The 21,200-nt window shown below is 41.2% G+C and overlaps 1 protein-coding gene across 2 annotated transcripts in view; it reads right to left on the bottom strand.

Moving 5' to 3' along the window:
- The window catches only part of slc45a4a (solute carrier family 45 member 4a), a 73,434-nt gene that overhangs the window by 34,630 nt on the left and 17,604 nt on the right, over positions 1–21,200 (bottom strand). For both annotated transcript variants that reach the window (XM_080194605.1, XM_080194606.1), the window contains exon 2: positions 11,624–12,155. In XM_080194605.1, the coding sequence (XP_080050731.1) occupies positions 11,624–11,858 (235 nt within the window). In that variant the 5' untranslated portion in view covers positions 11,859–12,155. The remainder of the gene's footprint in view (positions 1–11,623; positions 12,156–21,200) is intronic.

Below are 21,200 nucleotides of genomic sequence, written 5' to 3'. Positions count from 1 at the left end.
CCTACTCATTACAGAAATCAAGACCGGCCATCCATACACACACATCTTGGTCAGAACAATGATGTAATTTCCCTTCGCTACAAGTTACTTTTCCTGTCAGCTCCTAGATAAATGGCAGGTGGATAGTTCACTCCTACTGACTATTAATGCAACTAATAATCTGAACAGGAAACAGATGGATGCACCTGCTAGTACGATATACAATATGGCAGAAAACAGATGGAATGAATTGGAAATAATTGTTTATCAACATTGAATTTAATCTGTTTATTTAAAAAAAATTAAATTTTCATTACCTTTCCCATTTGTTTTCTTTCTGGGAAATGACTTATTTACACCTCCTATTTTAATGTCTCAGTTTTATAGAGATTTCCCAGCATATACTTGTGTGCTCTGTGGATTTTTTTGGGGAATTTTCGTAAGATGTTTCAATTGTGTAACTTTCCTGTGTGCTTAAGTTTTTTCATGTTCCTCATAAATCTTTTAAGTTTTTTAAATCCCATTAGCGTTACTGAAATTCTATGCCCTGTTTTCAGAATACAAAGAAAGAATTTATGATCAGTAAGACAGGTTTCTCTCTGGGATTTGGCTTGATCAACAAGTAATACCCACTATGGTTTTAATAGTAGCAAATGAGAAGGATGAACTTGGTAGCTCGGGCCAGAAGACAATAGCTTTGGTCTTCCCAATTTTAATTTAAGGAATTAGTGCAGCACAGTGGTTAACACTGCTGTTCACAGTGCCAGGGACCTGGGTTCGATTCCTGACTTCGATCACTGTCTGTGTGGATTTTGCACATTCTCCCGATGTCTGTGTGGGTTTCCTCCCACCATCCAGAGATGTGCAGGTTAAGTGGATTGGCCGTGCTAAATGGCCCCTTAGTATCAGACTAGCTAGTGTAAATGCATGGGGTTATGGGGATAGGGCCTGGGTAGGACTCTAGTTGATTGCAGACTTGATGGGCCAAATGGCCTCCTTCTGCATTGTAGGATTCCATGAATTCTCTGCTTGTCCAGTAACGGATGTCTGACAAGCAATCTGATAATTTACCAACTGTGATCATTGAAAGAAGTGGTGGTGAGGTAGAGCTGGGTGCTGTCAGTGTACATGTGCAGACCAATATTCTGGTTTTGGATGTCTTTGCTGAAGGGCAGCATTAGATCGATCCTTTGGAGGGTACACTGACAACTGTAAGAAGCAGGAAAGTAAGCTATTGCAAAAGGATACTCTGGTTACTATTAGATAGGAATGGAACAATGCAAGCACAATCCCAGCCTGATGAGCAAAATGGAGAGGCTTAAAGATGACAATTTGGTCAACTGCATAGCTGTAGAGATAGAGATTGAGGACAAGGAGGAATTAGTTTATTTTCATCAGTCAGATGAGGTGCTTCAGAAGTATTTCATTTGCTGACATCAAGATGTCCTGTGACCAAAAGGAGTATATGTCAGTCTTTAAAATGTTATTAACTGCCTGGATTTTTAAAATAATCACTCATAACATGTGGGCATTGCTGACTAGGCCAGCATACATTGTCCATCCCGAATCACCTTTGATAGGGACCTGGAATTTGCTGTCTACAAGGGAGGATGAAAATATGCATGATTGATGATATCTAAAGGAAATTGGATGGGTGAAAGTAAACTTGTGGCGCTATGGGGGTTGGAGGGGAATGGGACTGACTGGATTGCTCTACAGAAAACCAGCATGAATTGGATGGGCCAAATGGCCTCCTTTGCACAAATGATACCAAGACTCAATTAACTACCTGATGTGGTCTACATGTAACTCCAGGGCCAGGGCAATGTGATTGACTCAACTGTTCTGAGCAACAGCAACTAGGGATGGGCAATAAATGCTGGCTAGCCAGCAACATCCAAATCCCACAAATGAATAACAAAATGAATGAGAACAATGCTACTTGGAAATTCTCCTTCAAGACACACACACACATAACTTGGAAATATATTACCATTTCTCCACTGTCACTGGATCAAAATGCTGGAAATCTCTCCTTAACAGCACAATGAGTGTACTTGCACCACATGGGCTGCAGGGGTTTAAGTACAGCTCAGGAACAGTCTCTCTGGCCCACCAAGTCAGAGTCAACACACAAAAGGTCTTTGGTTTAGAAAGGTGTTCTCTCTATGTGGTCTGTCATAAGAACATAAGAAATAGGAGCAGGAGTAGGCCATCTAGCCCCTCAAGCCTGCCCCGCCATTCAATAAGATCATGGCTGATCTGAAGTGGCTCAGTTCCACTTTCCTGCTTTCTCCCCATAACCCTTAATCCCCTGGCCTACCAAAAACCTATCTACCCGTGTCTTAAATATATTTAGCAAGGTAGCCTCCACCGCTTCAACGGGCAGAGAATTCCAGAGATTCGCCACCCTTTGAGTGAAGAAGTTCCCCCTCAACTCCGTTCTAAACTGCCCCCCCCCCCCACTTATCTTGAGGCTGTGCCCTCTAGTCCTGCTGTCCTTTGAGTGGGAAGAATCTCTCTACCTCTACCCTATCCATCCCCTTCATCATCTTATATGTCTCTATAAGATCCCCCCTCATCCTTCTAAACTCCAACGAGTACAAGCCCAGTCTATTCAACCTCTCTTCATAGTTCAACCCTCTCAACTCCGGTATCAGCCTAGTGAACCTCCTCTGCACTCCCTCCAAGGCCAAAATATCCTTGCGCAAGTGCGGCGACCAAAACTGCACACAGTACTCCAGCTGTGGCCTCACCAGTGCCCTGTACAGTTGCAGTAAGACCTCCCTGCTTTTATATTCAATCCCCCTCGCTATGAAGGCTAGCATCCCACTTGCCTTCCTGATCACCTGTCCCTTTATTCCCTAACGTTTCCCAAAACGTTGATATTGTATCTGCATCTACTACCTCCTCTGGCATCATATTCCAGGCATTTACCATCTTCTATGTAAAAAAAGTTGCCTCTCGTTTACTTTAAGCCTTCCCCTTTTTACCTTAAACCAATGTTGACCAATAATTGACATTTCTACCCTGGGAAAAAGATTCCACTATCCATTCCTCTCAATTTTGTAAACTTTTATCAGGTTGCCCCCTCAGCTATCGGCATTCAAGTGAAAACAAACCAGGTTTGTCCAATTGCTCCTCATTGCTAATACCCTTCAAAGCAGGCAACATCCTGGTAAACATTTCCGACCCTCTCCAAAGCCTCCACATCCTTCTGGTAGTGTGGCGGCTAAACCTTATTAAATATACTAAATGTGGCTTAACTAAAGTTCTATACAGCTGAAACTTGCCAATTTTTATACTCTATGCCCTGACTAATGAAGGTAAGCATGACAAATGCCTTCTTGGCCACTTTATCCACTTGTGTTGCTATTATTAGGGACCTGTGGATCTGTACACCTAGATCTCCTCTGTATGTTAACACTTCTAAGGGTTCTGCCATTTACTGTATACTTCACTTCTGCAAAAATCTTCCAAAATGCATCACCTCATATTTATCCAGGGCAGAGGCAGTTAGAGGTTGGCAATAAATGCTGGCCTACCCAGCAATGTACACATTCCATGAATGAATTTTAAAAATGTCTTTTGGTTGCTGGACATGACAACATCTTGATTCTCAAATATGCAGTCGCTGCCATGAACAAATGATCAGACAACAGGGTGAAAAATTACATACTAGCAACATAAAATAGAAATAGATAGTATTGCTGAACTTTGCCAGTAATGACAACCAATGTAAGGCAGCCAATCAGGCTCGCTGTGTGACGCATTTGCCTATCCTGGAAGGCACTTTATTAATACAGAGGGGCCTGTTCTTTGCAGACAGAAAGAACATGCACACACATTACACCTGTCTCAGCTGAACAAAATAAATGACAGCCATTCACTGGTTCATTCCCCAGGGCAATATCATAACTATTAAAGTTGCCTAGCTTAAATTTTGCTTGGCAGTTAACATTCAATCACCATCAACTTGTGCATTCTAAGGCAATGCTGCTACCAGAGTTCACCTGCCAATCAGCATTCTCTTTTCATACAGCATAATTTGTTGTTTCCCCCTTATAACAGTATTCTTGCAAAGTGCCCTATGAGTGCAAGATGAGAAGTTTAGATGCCTTTCTTTTTTCAGCAATATTCACGTTCTATGCTACCAAAGTAATAGTGTCACTGGCATTGCAAGACCACAATGTTTCAGTTGTCCTTTCAGTACATGGATGAGGCAATACTACCTGCATTGTTTTATTTACTCCTATTCTACTTGTTACCAAAGAGAAAAGGGGGAAATAAAAGCTTTCCAGCATTGTTCACCCCTTTACTATTGTTGAGATGCAATATGTAAGGGCAACCCCATTTCATAAACATGTCAGCACAGTTGTACTGAACAATACTAGGAACTAGTATTCCCTACTTTTCCCAGGACAACGCTAAAGAAACACAAGAGAGTGGCCTTTTCTATTTTCACATCTCAGCTGAGAATCAACAATTTAAGACTATATTTTGCAGGTCAAACATATTTAGTTATGAGGAAGTTTTGGATAGGTTGTTTACTTCAACATATGCTGTTTTAGAATGTTTTGCTTGAACCAGCTTAACAATAGACCTTAAGTAAATAAGTAAAGATGATTACTTGATAATGGGGGAAAACAATCCAAATTATTCCAGTTTGTTTTTCAAAGAAAAAAAATGTAAACACATTTTTAAAATGTCAGTTTACCAGATGTTGACAAAAACAAGAGTGGGCCAAAAGCCAAATGACCACTTTGCGAGAGGTGCAAGTACTTTTTCAAATAACAGCCAAATTTGACACACCTCAGCACAATTAGAGACCCAACTCTAATTCACGGGCAATGCGAAGAAGAGTTCAGTCAAATGTCTGGGTCATAATAGAGTTCGATCACATGTCTGGTGAGCTGAACAAGATTAGGTAATAGCCAGCTTGAAGTAAAAATAATGCACACAAAAGGATATCAAGGATAGCAAAAGTAAGCTGACAAATAGAGAAAATGATTTAATTAGAATTGTATGCAAGTGAATTCAGCTCTGCATTTTCTCCCCCACCCAGAAAATATTTGTTATTGGTTAACTGTTATATCAGTGCTCACTTTATCACAATTCCAAATTGAAGATGCTACATCTTTTGCAGCATTGTTGGATTATAGGGAAACTTTGCTGCTGTATTCACAAGATCCTCTTTGGTAGTTCACAGCTTGAATATTACTGACAAAGAGACATGTTACCAAAGCTGCGCGCCTTGCACTCATCAGAACAAAAACAAAAATGCTAAATTTCAAACAATCGCAATACTTTATACTAAGGGTAAAAAAGGGTGCTTGGCGTTGATGCCAGGTGAATAGGTTGCATGTGAAGGGCTGATCAAACCAGATAGCATGTTCCTTTGATTGTTCATGATAGTACAGAAATCAAAAAGACAGAATTACACAATGAAGGAATACTGAAAGATGCAGAGGAAGTGAGGGACCTTGGTATGAACATCCACAGATCCCTGAAGGTAGCAAAACAAGTTGATAAGGTGGTTAAGAAGTTATGTGGAATTGATTCATATTCTGCACTTTGATGAATAAATTAGAGCAGGGAGATTATGCTGGAACTATAAAGAAAACATTAGTTAGCTTGCAACTGGAGGGTGGTGCATGGTTCTGGTCACCTCATTTCAAGTAGGATGTAATTGCCAGAGAAAATTCAGAGAACATTTACAAGTGTGACACTACTGTGCCTTTAAGAAATGTAATTTTAATCACATTTCTCTGCAGTTCTTTTAAGAGAGCCTGGCCTTTTATGCTAGTTGGTATTCTGTCTGTACTGGTATCTTTTATGGTTGTTGTAGCAGGATAATTGCAGAAACGTTTATTTTTAATTTGGGTCTAATGCAATGTCCTGGAGTTTACAACCTTTTTGAGTTGTCTGATTTGCAACGGACTGAAGGTCAAGGCCAGGTGGTTCCCATCATAGTGAAATTCAGAGCTACTTTCAGTTTGGCTATTGGAAGTTATTTGGAATTCAGACTGAAAACAGAGTTTCTGTCTCTCTCTCCCTGGTATTGAGGTTTGGCTCTTGGTGGCTGGCTAGTTAGTAGCTAGAGACAAGGAGTGCCTCTGTCTCTCTAAGTGTGCTGAAAGAATCAGGGTCAGAAGGCCTCAGCGTTTTCAACTCACCATCCAAAGGGGTAATCCAGAGGGGGTTGGAATGCCACATCATGTGAGCATTCTTAGTTTCTGTGCTAAAATTAAGACGTGTGTGTTTGCAAGAGTGTTTGGTTGGAACAGTATATTCAGCTGTTAAGGTTTATGCAAGTGGTTTTTTTGCTGGTTTGCAAATGGTATAAGTTGTTGCTAATTTTCTGTGTTAACTGTTTACTTATATAAACTTTGTTTGATAAAAGCTCCCTAGTGAGTCACTTGAATCATACCTGAAGTGAAACATCTTACATTTATGCATGCCAAAATTCCAAGTGCAAAATGGTCTAGGCTAACTTCATGAAAACCATGGAGTTCTGACCTAGATTATAATACTAAGATATTGCCAGGTCTGGAAAATTGCAGTTATGAGGGAAGATTGGCTAGGCTGGGTTGTATTCCCTAGAATAGTGGTGACTGAGAGGAGATTTGGTTCAGATGTACAAAATTGAGGGGGACATGGATAGAGTAGATTAGAGAGTTTATTTATTTTAGCAGAGTTCAGTGACTAGGAACGTAGATTTAAAGTGATTGGCAGAAGGCTAAAGACCAAAATAAAAAATAGGAATTCAAGCATGCACATCAGCCCCTCAAGCCTGCTCCACCATTCAACAGAATCATGGCTGATTTGACATTCATTGTGCCCACTTTACTGCCCTTCCCTGTAACCCTGGATTCCTCACTGATCAAAAATCTATCTCAGCCTTAAAAACACACAAGGACTCTGTCCCCACAGCTCTCTGTGGCAAGGAGTTCCAAAGACATGCAGCCCTCAGAGGAGGACCTCAACTCAGTTTTAAATGGGCACCCCCTTATTCTAAGTCTATGCCTTCAGATCCAAGACTCTCCCATGAGGGGAAACATCCTCTCAGCATTTACCCTGTTAAGTCCCACAAGAATCTTGTGTTTCAATGAGACCACCTCTCATTTTTCTAAATTCCAATGAGTACAGTCCCAACTTGTTTAACCTTTCCTCATACAACAATTCTGCCATACCAGGGATCATCATAAGTGTACTGCCTCCAATGAAATATCTTTCATTAAGAGGACCAAAACTATTCCAGATGTGGGCTTGTCAATACCTTATACAGTTGCAGCAAGACTTGCCCCACTCTTATACTCCAACCCCACTTGAAATAAGGGCCAACATTTCATTAGCCTTCCTGGATACCTGCTGTACCTGTGCACTAGCTTGTACTTCCAAGCACCCTTCTGTTGCAGCTTTCTGAAGTTTTACTCCATTTAAATAATACTCTATTTGGAAGAGAGAGCAAAGAACTTTGCATTTTCCCACATTATACCCATTTGCCAACTTTGTGCCCACTTATTTAACCTATCTATATCTCTTTGCAAACTGTTTGCATCCTTCTCACAAACTGCCTTTCCACCTATTAGGAGGCATGAGGAGGGCATAGTTTTAACATAGGAGCAGGAGGCAGCCATTTGGCCCTTCATGCCTGCTCCATCATTCATTACAATCATGGATGATCATCCAACTCAGATTATGGGGGAAAAAAAAAGCAGGATTAGTCTTATTCCATTTACCCAAAGTATTACATCCAGCTGCCTTTTGAATACATTCAATGTTTTGGCATCAACTACTTCCTGTGGTAATGAATTCCATTAGGTTCACCATTCTTTAGGTGAAGAAATGTCTCTTCACCTCCGTCCTAAATGGTCTACCCTGAATCCTTAAACTGTGACCTCTGGTTCTGGACACCATTGGGAATAACCTCCCTGCATCTACCTCATCTAGTCTTGTTAGAATTTTAACTCTCTATGAGATTCCTCCTCTCCCCCCCCACAATTCATCTGAACTCCAGCGAAAACAATCCTAATCAAGTCGATCTCTCCTCATACATCAGTCCCACCATCCCTGGAATCAGCCTGGTAAGCCTTCATTGCATTCCCTTGAGAACAAGAACATCCTTCCTTAGAAAAGGAGATCAAAACTGCACACAATACTCGAGGTGTGGCCTCACCAAGACCCTATATAATTGCAACAACACATCCCTGCTCCTATACTTGAAACCTCTCGCAATGAAGACCAACATTCCATTTGCTTTCTTTACTGCCTGCTGCACAAGCATGCTTACCTTCAGTGACTGGTGCACACTCCCCTCTCCCAATTTACAGCCATTCAGGTAGTAATCTGCCTTCTTGTTTTTGCATCCAAAGTGAATAATCTCACGCTTATCCTTATTATACTGCATCTGCCATTGATTAGCCCACTCACCCAATTACTCCAGATCATGCTGAAGGATCTCTGCATCTTTGTCACAGTTCACCCTCCCACCCAGCCTGGTATCATCTGCAAACCTCATTGAAATCATTAATATATATTGTGAATAGCTGGGGTCCCAGCACCGATCCCTGTGGCACTCCATTAGTTACCGCCTGCCAATTTGAAAAGCACCCATTAATTCCTTCTCTTTGTTTGGAGGGAGTGCAGAGGAGGTTTACTAGGCTGATGCCGGAGTTGAGGGGGTTGAGCTATGCGGAGAGGCTGAATAAATTAGGCTTGTACTCGTTAGAGTTTAGAAGAATGAGGGGAGATCTCATTGAGACATATAAGATGATGAATGGGATGGATAGGATAGAGGTGGAGAGACTCTTCCCGCTCAGAAAGGATAGTAGGACTAGGGCGCACAGCCTCAAGATAAAGGGGGGGCGGTTTAGAACGGAGTTGAGGAGGAACTTCTTCACTCAAAGGGTGGTGAATCTCTGGAATTCTCTGCCCGTTGAAGTGGTGGAGGCTACCTCGCTAATATTTTTAAGACGCGGGTTGATGGGTTTTTGATAAGAGAGGGGATTAAGGGTTGTGGGGAGAGGGCGGGAATGTGGAACTGAACTAAGACAGATCAGCCATGATCTTATTGAATGGCGGGGCAGGCTCGAAGGGCTAGCTGGCCTACTCCTGCTCCTATTTATGTTCTTATGTTCCTCTCTGCCAACCAGATTTCTATTCATCTCAATACACTTTGCCCAATCCCATGCACTTTAATTTGGCGCGGGACTTTGTCAAACACATTCTGAAAGTCCAAATACACCACATTAACTAGTTGTCCATTGTCAACTCTACTAGTTAAATCTTCAAAGAATTCCAACAGATTTGTCAAGCATGATTTCCACTTCAGAAACCCAAAGGGCTGTTGGGATCTGGAACGTTCTGCTTGAAACAAAAACTAGTGGGCCATTTGGCCCTTCAAGCCTGCACCGCCATTTATTTTGATCATGGCTAATTGAATTCAATATCCTGACCATCCCTTATGCCCATATCCCTTTAACCCCATGCGCTATATCTAGTTTATTTTTGAAATTCTATGACGTTTTGGTCTCAGCTACATTGTGTAGTAGTGAATTCCACACATTCACCAGAAATGACAAAAGAAAGAAAAAGAAATTTCTCCTCACTTCAGTTCTAAAAGGTTTACCTCTTATCCTCAAACTATAACCCCCAGTTCTGGATTCCCCCGCCATAAGGAATATTCTTCCTGAATATACCCTGCCTAATCCTGTTAGAATTTTCTAAGTTTCTATGAGTTCGCCCTCATTCTTCTAAACTCCAATTAATATAACTTTAACCAAATTAGTCTCTCATATGACATCCTGCCATCTCAGGGACCAGCCTGATAAACCTTTACTGTACTCCCTCTGTAGCAAGGACATCCTTCCTCAGATAAGGACACCAAAACTGCACACAATACTCCAGATGTGGCCTCAGCAACACCCTATACAATTGCAGCAAAACATCCCTAACCTTATATTCAGATCCTCTTGCTATGAAGGCCAACATACCATTTGCCTTCTTTACTGCCTGCTATACCTATTCGCTTACTTTCAGTGACTGACACACAAGGGCTCCAAGGTCTCATTAAGTATCATCTCTCTCAGTTTACACCGATCAAGTAATAATCCGTCTTCCTATTATTGCTACTGAAGTGGATAACCTTACATTTAGAGACCACATGCTGGAAAGTGGGATTAGACTGGCTGTCACATTTTTGAGCTGCAGCATATAGGACAGAGTGTATAGATGAGGGTGGTACAGTTGATGCAGTTTATATGGATTTCAGCAAAGCCTTTGACAAGGTCCCAAATGGGAAACTTGTAAAGGTAAATTCACATGGGAAACAGGTAATTTGATAAAGTAGATTCAAAACTGGCTCAGTGTAAGAGACAGAGGGTGAAGACAGAAGGCTGCTTTAGTGGTGATTAGAAGCCAGGGTCCAGTGGTGTACCACAGGCCCCCTATTATCTGTGTGGGTATAGGATTAGTCAGTTTGCAGATGACACAAAGATTGGACAGGTGGCTAACAGAGAGACAGAGTCTTGGGCTACAAGAAAATGTAGATGGAATGGTCAAATGGTCAGATAAGTGGCAGATGGAATTTAACCCTGAAAAGTGTGCGAGATACACTTTGGGAGGAGTCATTTGACAAGAAAGTATTCAATGAATGGTAGAACACTGGAGAAGTTCTATGAAACAAAAGGACCTTGGTGTGTTTATTCAGAGACCTCAAAGTGGAAAGGCATGTTGTAGGGTGGTGAAAAAGACATAAGACACTTGCCTTTATCAATCAAGACAGATTACAGACGTAAGGAAGTCATGGGGTTAGAGAACTTTGATGAGGCCACAGCTAGAACACCGTGTGCAGTTCTGGTTGCCACATTTTCAGAAGGATGTGATTAGAGGGGACGTGTAGGGGATACAGAGGAGATTTACCTGGATGCTGCCTGGGATGGAACATTCAAGTTAAGAAGAGAGTTTGGATAGGCTTGTGTTGTTTTTGTTAAAGCAGAGAGGAGTGACTTGATCAAGATATACAAGATTATGAGAGACATGGCCAGAGTAGATAAGGAGCAGCTGTTCCCCTTAGTTGAAGGGTCAGTCACAAGGGGACACAAGTTAAAATTCATGTGCAGGAGGTTTAGAGTGGTGATGATCTGGAATGCACTGCCTGGGAGGGTGATGGAGGCATGTTGTCTCACATCTTTTAAAAAAGTATCTGGATGAGCACTTGGCACATCATAACATTGAGGGCTATGGGCCAACTGCTGGCAAATGGCATTAGGTGGGAGTTCAGGTTTCTAAGAGGTCGGTGTGGACTCGATGGGCTGAAGGGCATCTTCTGTGTTGTATGATTCTATGGACTAAGTTGCCTCTTTCTCCATTATAAGCTATGATTAAATGACAATGTAAAGTTAGATTCTTAAAAAGTGTATATTTGCTGTAATGAGACTGCAGATATTTACTGCATTGACAACTCAGTTCAATTAAAATACAAATAGTCAGTGTGGGTGTATATAAATAGGAAATGCATGGATAAATAACTCAATTAAAATACATTAGCTTAGTCCCAGTGTTTTGGTCTCTTATTGAATCTGAACTGTAAAAAAATTTCTGCAGATGCATTTTCTAGTGTTACTTATATTTTTGTACTCACCTATCTGTAACAATACTGGTGTTACCAAGGCAGTTTCCACTGCATAACAGAATTCCCTGCCAAACATCACTAAACCATGCATCACCCATAATCTGACAGGAGTGCGATCGATGGACTCCTCACTAACTGTTTCATCACCATGCTCCTCGTCATCCTTTTTCTTTTCCAATTCAGTTGGTAATTCTTGTGCTTGCATAGTTTCTGTCTCGTCATTCTGTGGAGCCATTGCTGCCATTGGAAATAAGCGTGCTTTTATTGGGAAAAATGCTTGTTCAAGATGTCTTCGTCGTTTAGTTTTGTAGGCTTAGCACTTTTCTGCCTCTATTTCTTTCAGATGCATTCAAAAAACCAAAAGCAAGCTATTTGGTAGAAACTTTGGATTATGGCTTATTTATTGTCTATTAAAAATCCATATTAATTGCCATTCAGTTAATACTAGTTTCATTATGGAAGAGGTGTTTTCTCTGCAGCATAAAGTTGGGAGGGCAACACAAAGAAATGGTCCTCTGTTACTCCCCATCGAGTGACTGTTCTGAAACACAAAATAGGGAAAAAAAACAAAGGTTGAAACTATCATAGTACCAAAGGAAACTATTCAGTCCATCATGTCTACGCTGGAAGATCAACAGTAATTGCAAAAGGACAGGTAATAAGATCAATAGATCAAAATTTGTTTTTGGTCATTGATAAAGGCATAAAAACTATCTATCCAACGCTGTCCACAAGCAAATCAGACATTTCCATTTCCAAAAGTGTGGTCCAGCAATCTTTACAATGTTTAATTTTACATTTGCATTCCAACATATAGGGATCATGCCAAGACTACTGGTTTTTTAAAAAGTAGTCTGTAAAGGTTAATTGCAGCTTTGCAACTTAATCTTTATTAAAATTAATAAAGATTAAGTTGTATAGGTAGTCTACATGCTCCTCTGAAAACGCGTATAGTGACAAAACTTTTTCTTCCTTCACTCCTTTCTTGATGCTTCCACAGTCTGATTCGCTATTTTGTCCACACAGTAGTGGATGAGCAGAAAGTTCTACCAACTAAGTCTCCACCACAAGCTCCATTCTCTGACAGTGTCCATCCCTGGCAACTGACCAATGCATTTGCAACCTTGATCAGCATCCATTCCATTTCCAAAACTGCCTTGGAATTATAGAATCCCTACAGTGCAGAAGGTGGCCATTCGGCCCATCAAACCTACACTGACAACAATCCCACCCAGGCCCTATCCCTGTAACCCCACATTTATACCCTGCTAATTCCCATGACACTGAGAGGCAATTTATCATGGCCAATCCACCTAACCTACATATATTTAGACTGTGGGAGGAAACCCATGCAGACAGGGGAAATCATGCAAACCCCACTCAGATAGTGGTCGAGGCTGGAATTGAACCTGGGTCCCTAGCTCTATGAGGCAGCAATGCCAGTATTTCCCCCTCTTCAACATCCAACTGAGACCCTGTCTCAGCTCTTTTGTTGTTGAAACTCTCACTCATGCCTTACTTACCTTTAATATTAATATTCTAATGCTTCCTACATGGCCTACCATCTTTCATAAGAAATAGGAGGAGTAGGCCATCTAGCCCTTCGAGCCTGCCCCGCCATTCAATAAGATCATGGCTGATCTGTTGTGGCTCAGTTCCACTTTCCCGCCCTCTCCCCATAACCCTTAATCCCCTCTCTTATCAAGAACCCATCAACCCGCTTCTTAAAAATATTTAGCGAGGCAGCCTCCACCACTTCAACGGGCAGAGAATTCCAGAGATTCACCACCCTTTGAGTGAAGAAGTTCCTCCTCAACTCCGTTCTAAACCGCCTCCCCTTTATCTTGAGGCTGTGCCCCCTAGTCCTACTGTCTTTTTTGAGCGGGAAGAGTCTCTCCACCTCTATCCTATCCATCCCATTCATCATCTTATACGTCTCAATGAGATCTCCCCTCATTCTTCTAAACTCTAACGAGTACAAGCCTAGTTTATTCAGCCTCTCCTCATAGCTCAATCCCCTCAACTCCGGTATCAGCCTAGTAAACCTCCTCTGCACTCCCTCCAGGGCCAAAATATCCTTGCGCAGGTGCGGCGCCCAAAACTGCACACAGTACTCCAGCTGCGGCCTCACCAATGCCCTATACAGCTGCAGCAAGACCTCCCTACTTTTATATTCAATCCCCCTCGCTATGAAGGCCAGCATCCCATTCGCCTTCCTGACCACTTTGTATAAAGTTGTACTCATCCAAAATTCTACACTACCCATATCTTAACTTGCATAGATCACCCACACATGCTCATTCCTGCCTATCTGACCTCTTCCAGCCCTAGAAGCCTTTGAAATTTTTACACTCCAATTCTGACCTCTTGGCATCCAACTTCCAATATCTCACTGCCTTTGGTCACTGTGCTTTGAGTTACCTTGTCCCCAAAGTTCCCTTTCCTAAAACCTACCTCTGAGCAAGCGTTTTCTTACCTATCGTTATTTCGTGACTCAGTACAATTTTTTTTTAAATACTGATACACTAAGCACCTTGGGATATGTTGCTATATTAGAGGATATATAAAAGAAGTCCTTGCTGGATGTGGGCCAAATGATGGATGTGGACTGAAGGATATTAAACCTGTCTGCACTACAATGGCATAATCAGAATACAAAATGAAAACACTAACTAGTGACTTCCAAAGCCTCACAGCTTGAAAATGTATCTCATTCTCAGTTGCAGATTTCACATTTAATTTTTTTTACCTCTTGTTACATATTCTAGACCTCTCAATTATAGAAAATTTCCATTTAAAAGTAAAGAGCATTTGCTGCTTCAAGCTGATAGAAGGAAGAGGCTCTCTCTCTGTAGCTCACTCTCCAGAAGTTTTCTCAAACCTCCAAGACTATGGGGACACCATGGTGGCTGGGGCAGCACAGTGGTTAGCCACTATGCCGCTCCCACAACCTAGCTGAATAAATGTATTATTTATCAAAATTGCTCATCTTGTGCTCAATTACTTCAGGATTCACTTATTTTTCTGATAACCATCTTTGTAGACTGTAAAGCTTTTTGGGACGTCTTGAGGTGATGCAACAAAAGACTAAGATGAAGTAAAACTAAATATCCTTAACATTTTTTGATTATTCTTTTTATTCTTGCAATTTCAGAGTCTGTTCCATATTCCCAAATGAAACAAAGCCATCTAATTTTTATTGATGTGCTTCACGGTTCACACACATCACAGTAAGCTACAGCTTTAAATCTAAGGAGTACCGAATATTCTTGTCTTAAATGCATCTCTACCTTCTGTACCTCAGATCATCATATCTTTCATCCTCCACTAATCAACAATACGATTACCCTTGCAAATCTTTGTCCAATATCCTTTCCCTGCTGATGTTGGTTTGTCTCAATTTCCTGAAGCAGGTATGGTGCCAACTCCCACAATTAAAATTGTTCAAGTCAACACTGTGTTCAAAACTCAAGTATATTTGGAGCTCCTCTACTGCCATTTTTGGGTTGCTTAGTTGGTCACTTGAATATAACATCTAGCTTATTTACCACTTCTTTCCTGCTCTGCACTCAATTCCAACACCTAAAACTTCACTTCAGAAGTTCTTACACCATTCTTGTATTTTTTAAATCCCATGTCCAACTCAAAATTCCACTGACAGCATTCTCAACATAGGTGGATAAAGCATCTGCTCCCCATTGTAGACATGATGTGGAGGTACTGGTGTTGGACTGGGGTAAACACAGCAAGTCTCAACACCAGGTTAAAGTCCAACAGGTTTATTTAGTAGCACAAGCCACTTGCTTTCGGAGTGCTGCTCCTTCATCAGGTGAGTGGAATTTCAGTTCAAACAGGGCATGTAAAGACAAACTCAATTTACAAAATAATGTTTGGAATGCGAGTCTTACAGGTAATCAAGTCTTAAAGATACAAACAATGCGATTGGAGAGAGATTTAAGCACAGGTTAAAGAGATGTGTATTGTCTCCAGCCAGGACAGTTAGAGAGATTTTGCAAGCCCAGGCAAGTCATGGTGGTTACCATGATAGTGTGATATGAACCCAAGATCCCAGTTGAGGCTGTCCTCATGTGCGCGGAACTTGGCTCAGCAACTGTGTCGACACACGACAAAACTACCAAATAAACCAGTTGGACTTTAACTTGGTGTTGTGAGACAGGTTCATGAAGATACAACATAAGAAATGTTCTAGTCAAGAATAATGCATATACAGTAAATAGAATAAATTTAAATATTACCACATGTAAAGGCTGATAAAAATCATCACATTTCTAAGCTGAAATTTAAATTATTTTTACTAGGCTTTAGACTTTTGGTGACTCACTAACACAGGAAGCTCCATGCTAAATTCAGAAATGCATGCATTATACAAACTGGAGAATAGAATCATTATAAAATCTGAGTTACGATTTTACTTCTGCAATCAATTTCATTTGTAAGGATAGTCTAAATAAATGTATACTTCTGCATATTTGTTTCAACACAGCTGATTTGACAATGACTGAAACCTACGGTAAGCACAAGTTTAAAGTCAAGACCAAAACATAATGAGGTTTGCAGGTTGGGCTTCAGACAATTGCTGACAATTTCCTCTGTTGACACTACAATCTGCAATAACCCACTGTAGCTGTCGCAGCATTTCCAACAAAGCCAAGCTTCACTTCTGTGTTTGAGGATTTTCTAGTCAAGTAATTTGGATCCGCAGTCACATGAAAAACAAATTGCGCAACTTCTGCCTGCATACAGCTCCCTCAACAATTTTAAAAAAAAAATCACAAGTTTCAGAGCAATCACCACTTCCTAAATTTTGTTTTCAATGTGGCATCAAGAAAACCATAGCATTGCATTTTCCTTCGGGTTTGTCTGTTCACTTTTAAACCTTCTGGACCACGTCCCTATGATTAGAGAAAGCATGTCTTTCTAAAAGTATACAAGTATAACTTTCACTGGACACATTTATAAAGGTGCAGAAAGCATTGTTTGAGACCGTTTTTTTAAAAAAAATTAAGATATGATCCAAGACGACAAAGTTTTTCTGGACTGAGGGCTAATCAAAGCCATGGTACTTTGTTTGACAAGTCAGTTACACAGCAGGCAGATTCGACTGCAAGTAGTAAACACTAGCCTGGGGCTTCTATTGCTGAGTTACTGAAAGCCTGAACCACAGGAATGAGCATGTTTTGCAACAAGAAATTTGCCTGATTTTACTGACTATTACATTCTGCAACACTGAAGTCTAATCCAGATAAATAAATTTAGCCCATTTGCAAAGAAAAAACATACATCTTACTTGGTATTCATAGCATAAGTGATTACAAACTATTAAATTGTTGGATTTGTAATAAATTCCGGTTGTTTTGAGAGAGGTAACAATGTATCTGGAGTTTGTATACATTTCTATAGAGCACCATTCTTTGATTTCAGTAAGTAATTTTTGTTTGGGCTGCTGCAGTACTGTGGCAGGGATGGGAACCAAATTGTGGATTTAAACAGGGAATAGCAGGAAAAACGGGCATTAGAAACATCAACATAGAAGTGGGCCATTCAGCACTTGGAGCTCACTGTGCCATTCATCATTATCATGGCTAATCATCCACCTCAACAGCCTGACCCTGTGCACCCCCCCTCCCCCACCCCAATATCCTTTGATCTCCTTTGCCCCAAAAGCTATGTCGAACTCCCTCTCTTGAAAACATATGATGCTTTGGCCTCAATGATGTTTTGTGGTAGTGAATTCCACAGATTTCCCACTCCCTGAATGAAGAAATTTCTTCCACCTGTCCTAAATGGTTTACTCCATATCCTTGGATTATGATTCCTGGTTCTGGACTCTCCCCACCATCAGGAACATCCATCCTACATCTACCCGGTCTAGTCCTATTTTCTATGAAATCTCCCCTCATTCTTCTGAACTTTAGTGAATATAATCCTAACTGACTCGATCTTTTCTCATGTGCCAGTTCTGCCATCCCAAGAATCAGGCTGGTAAACCTTTACTGCACCCTCCTCTACAGCACAGTCATCCTTCTTCAGATAAAGAGACCTAAACTGCATACAGGTATGGCCTAACCAAGGCCTGTAAAATTGCAGCAAGATATCCCTGCTCCTGGGAAGGCCAAGTAAGATGTCTCACAACACCAAGTTAAAGTCCAGGTTTATTTGGCAGCACAAGCTTTCAGAATGCTGCTCCTTCATCAAGTGAGTCAAGGAGCAATGTTCCAAAAGCTTGTGCTGCCAAATAAACCTGTTGGACTTTAATCTGATGTTGGAGACTTCTTACTGTGCTTACCCCAGTCCAACGCCGGCATCTCCACATCCTGTGAAGGCCAACATACTATTTGCCTTGCTGCACTTGCACGCTTATCTTCAGTGACTAGTGTACGTGGACACCCAGGTCTGTTTGCACATTCCCCCCCTCTCAATTTATAGCCAGAGAACAGTCTGCCTTATTTTTGCTACCAGAAGTGGATAACTTCACATTCATCTACATTATACTGTATCTGCCTTGCATTTGCCCACTCACTCAAAAAAAATGGCTTATTTACTCCTACTTTTTGATTTCAGAGAATTGGAGGCAAAACACAAAGCTTTGAGATACTATTTACCCCTCACTTCGTCAATCTGTAATTATTCCCAATAATACTACTCATCTCATATTGTTACTCTGACTCAACATGCTGCCTTTTGTAACTTGCAAGTACAAGGTCAGCTTCCTGTGAGATCCACCCATCGCAAACCTTCCACTGGTACGTTTGGAAGAGGTGTAGAATCAAGTGAGCCAGAAAACAGGGGAGGTGTTGCAGAAACTGATATGGTCTACTACATTAAAAAGTGTAAAGTTGAGGAGGAATAATGCACTACGACCACATTCTGAGCATGTTGTAAGAAAGACAGACAGACAGACCTGGGAGGAAACAAAAAAAATGTAGGGGATGATGGACATGGGGTGACAGATTCCAAAGACAGATAGACTTGAAGAAAAAGACGAGAAAACCATCTTACTTGCAGTTTGTGAAACAGTTCAAGTAACCTGAACAGACAGCTTTGAATTTTAATATAGAATTCAAATTACTGCTTTTCAAACAAAGAAAAAACACTGGCGCACACTTTCAGTAAATAAGAAAAAAAATTATATTAAAACAGCAGAAAGCTAAACTGCTGTCATAAGAAAATGATGTACAAAAGATGGATAGGCTTATTGCTAGGAATGTACAAATCAATATGGGACTTACCTAATTATCTGAATTTATCTAAAATGTGTGCTGTTACAATTAAGCTATCACTGTCAAACATCCCCAAGTTTATTTTTGGTGATGACTGAAATCTGAACAGAACTTCATCAGAGGGACCTGTGACCAACCTTCTTTAAGCTTACATATGCAGACTATCAAATCAAGCAAACTAACAGGTTGTTTCTCAGTTTAAAACACTTCGGTAGGAATAATGGTAGGAAGGATTATTACTTATGTGGCGAAAAACTGCAGCAGGCAACGGTGCAGAGGGACCTCGGGGTCCTTGTGCATGAGTCGCAAAAACCCAGCTTGCAGGTGCAGCAGGTGGTCAGGAAGGCTAATGGGATGCTGGCCTTCATAGCGAGGGGGATTGAATATAAAAGTAGGGAGGTCTTGCTGTGGCTGTATAGGGCATTAGTGAGGCCGCAGCTGGAGTACTGTGTGCAGTTTTGGGCGCCATACTTACGCAAGGATATTTTGGCCTTGGAGGGAGTGCAGAGGAGGTTTACTAGGCTGATGCCGGAGTTGAGGGGGTTGAGCTATGAGGAGAGGCTGAATAAACTAGGCTTGTACTTGTTAGAGTTTAGAAGAATGAGGGGAGATCTCATTGAGACGTATAAGATGATGAATGGGATGGATAGGATAGAGGTGGAGAGGCTCTTCCTGCTCAGAAAGGGTAATAGGACTAGGGGGCACAGCCTCAAGATAAAGGGGGGGCAGTTTAGAACAGAGTTGAGGAGGAACTTCTTCACTCAAAGGGTGGTGAATCTCTGGAATTCTCTGCCCGTTGAAGTGGTGGAGGCTACCTCGCTAAATATTTTTAAGATGCGGGTTGGTGGGTTTTTGATAAGAGGGGATTAAGGGTTATGGGGAGAGGATGGGAATGTGGAACTGAGCCATGACAGATCAGCCATGATCTTATTGAATGGCGGGGCAGGCTCGAAGGGCTAGATGGCCTGTTCTTATGTTCTTACAGCAAACCATATATCCTGAAATATTTCTATAGAATAAAAGAAAAGCAATTGACTATATGTTCGATATAGATGGAAAAAAAATCAGCAGGCCAAGTTTAATTTAACTCAAAACAGTCATACAATTAAATGATAATCAGCTCTAGATTTTACATGTATCTGATTGCTTACTTTTCTATAGTACATTCTATGATACCAGTTATAAAACAAAAATGTTACTCTTAAAAAAACAAATCTAATCTTAAGCCTCTTGGCCAAATCACATACCTTTCCTTAGCGGAAATGCTTAGGCAGCCTTTATGTGATTAAATATTCAAAACAGCAAGTCAAAGACTCCAGATCAGCTTGAAAATTTAAAGCGAAAGGGCTGCAAAACACAATATTCCACAACACAAATTTTTGCTAAAATGCATTTTTTGAATATATTGGTAAGTATTTATAATAAAACTGAATGCTGGTAGAGTGTTGCAGAACTTTAAACCCCCACTAAAGGGGTTTTAGATTACAACCTTGGAGTGCTAACCTAATCCAGTTGCAAAGATGAAAGACAGAGCTGCAAGCTATTAAGTTCATAGTATGTTTATATATGTATAGAAATACAGAGGGACCTGGGAGTGCAGGTTCACAAGTCTATGAAGGTTGCAACACAAGTGGAGAAGGTTGTGAGGAAAGTTTATGGAATGCTAGCCTTTATAGGAAGGGGTATAGAGTATAAGAGCTGCCGTCTAATGCTTCAGTTGTACAGAACGTTGGTTAGACCGCATTTGGAGTACTGCGTCCAGTTCTGGTCACCTTACTACCGGAAGGACGTGGAGACTCTGGAGAGGGTGCAGAGGAGGTTTACCAGGATGTTGCCTGGTATGGAGGGACTGAGTTACGAGGAAAGGATGGAGAAACTGGGACTTTTCTCCTTGGAAAGACGGAGATTGAGGGGGGACATGATAGAGGTATAAAAGATACTGAAGGGAATAGATAGAGTCAACAGTGAGAGACTGCTCCCTAGACTGGGTACAATTACGAGAGGTCATGATCTAAGGGGGGGGGGGAAAGAGGTATAATTTAGATGTGAGAGGAAGGTTCTTCACGCAGAGGGTCGTGGGGGTATGGAACACACTACCGAGTAGGGTGGTGGAGGCAGGAACGTTGGACTCGTTTAAGGTTCACTTAGACAGATACATGAGTGAAACGAGGATGGAGGGTTATAGTAGGGGGTAGTAAATAAGGTCAGAGCCTCGGGAGACACCGGAAATGCAGACTTGTATGTTAACGTTTTTGTCTTTTTATTCCGCAGGTGGAGGTCCACCTTGTTGTCAAACGAGGGGCATGTACACGGTGGGTCGTGCGTGGGCTGCTCTTGGAGGTTCC

The sequence above is a fragment of the Carcharhinus amblyrhynchos genome, chromosome 8, assembly GCF_965287045.1.
Source record: "Carcharhinus amblyrhynchos chromosome 8, sCarAmb.v2.hapA, whole genome shotgun sequence".
Taxonomy (NCBI): Eukaryota; Metazoa; Chordata; class Chondrichthyes; order Carcharhiniformes; family Carcharhinidae; genus Carcharhinus; species Carcharhinus amblyrhynchos.
This window is presented reverse-complemented; position numbering and strand designations above follow the sequence as displayed.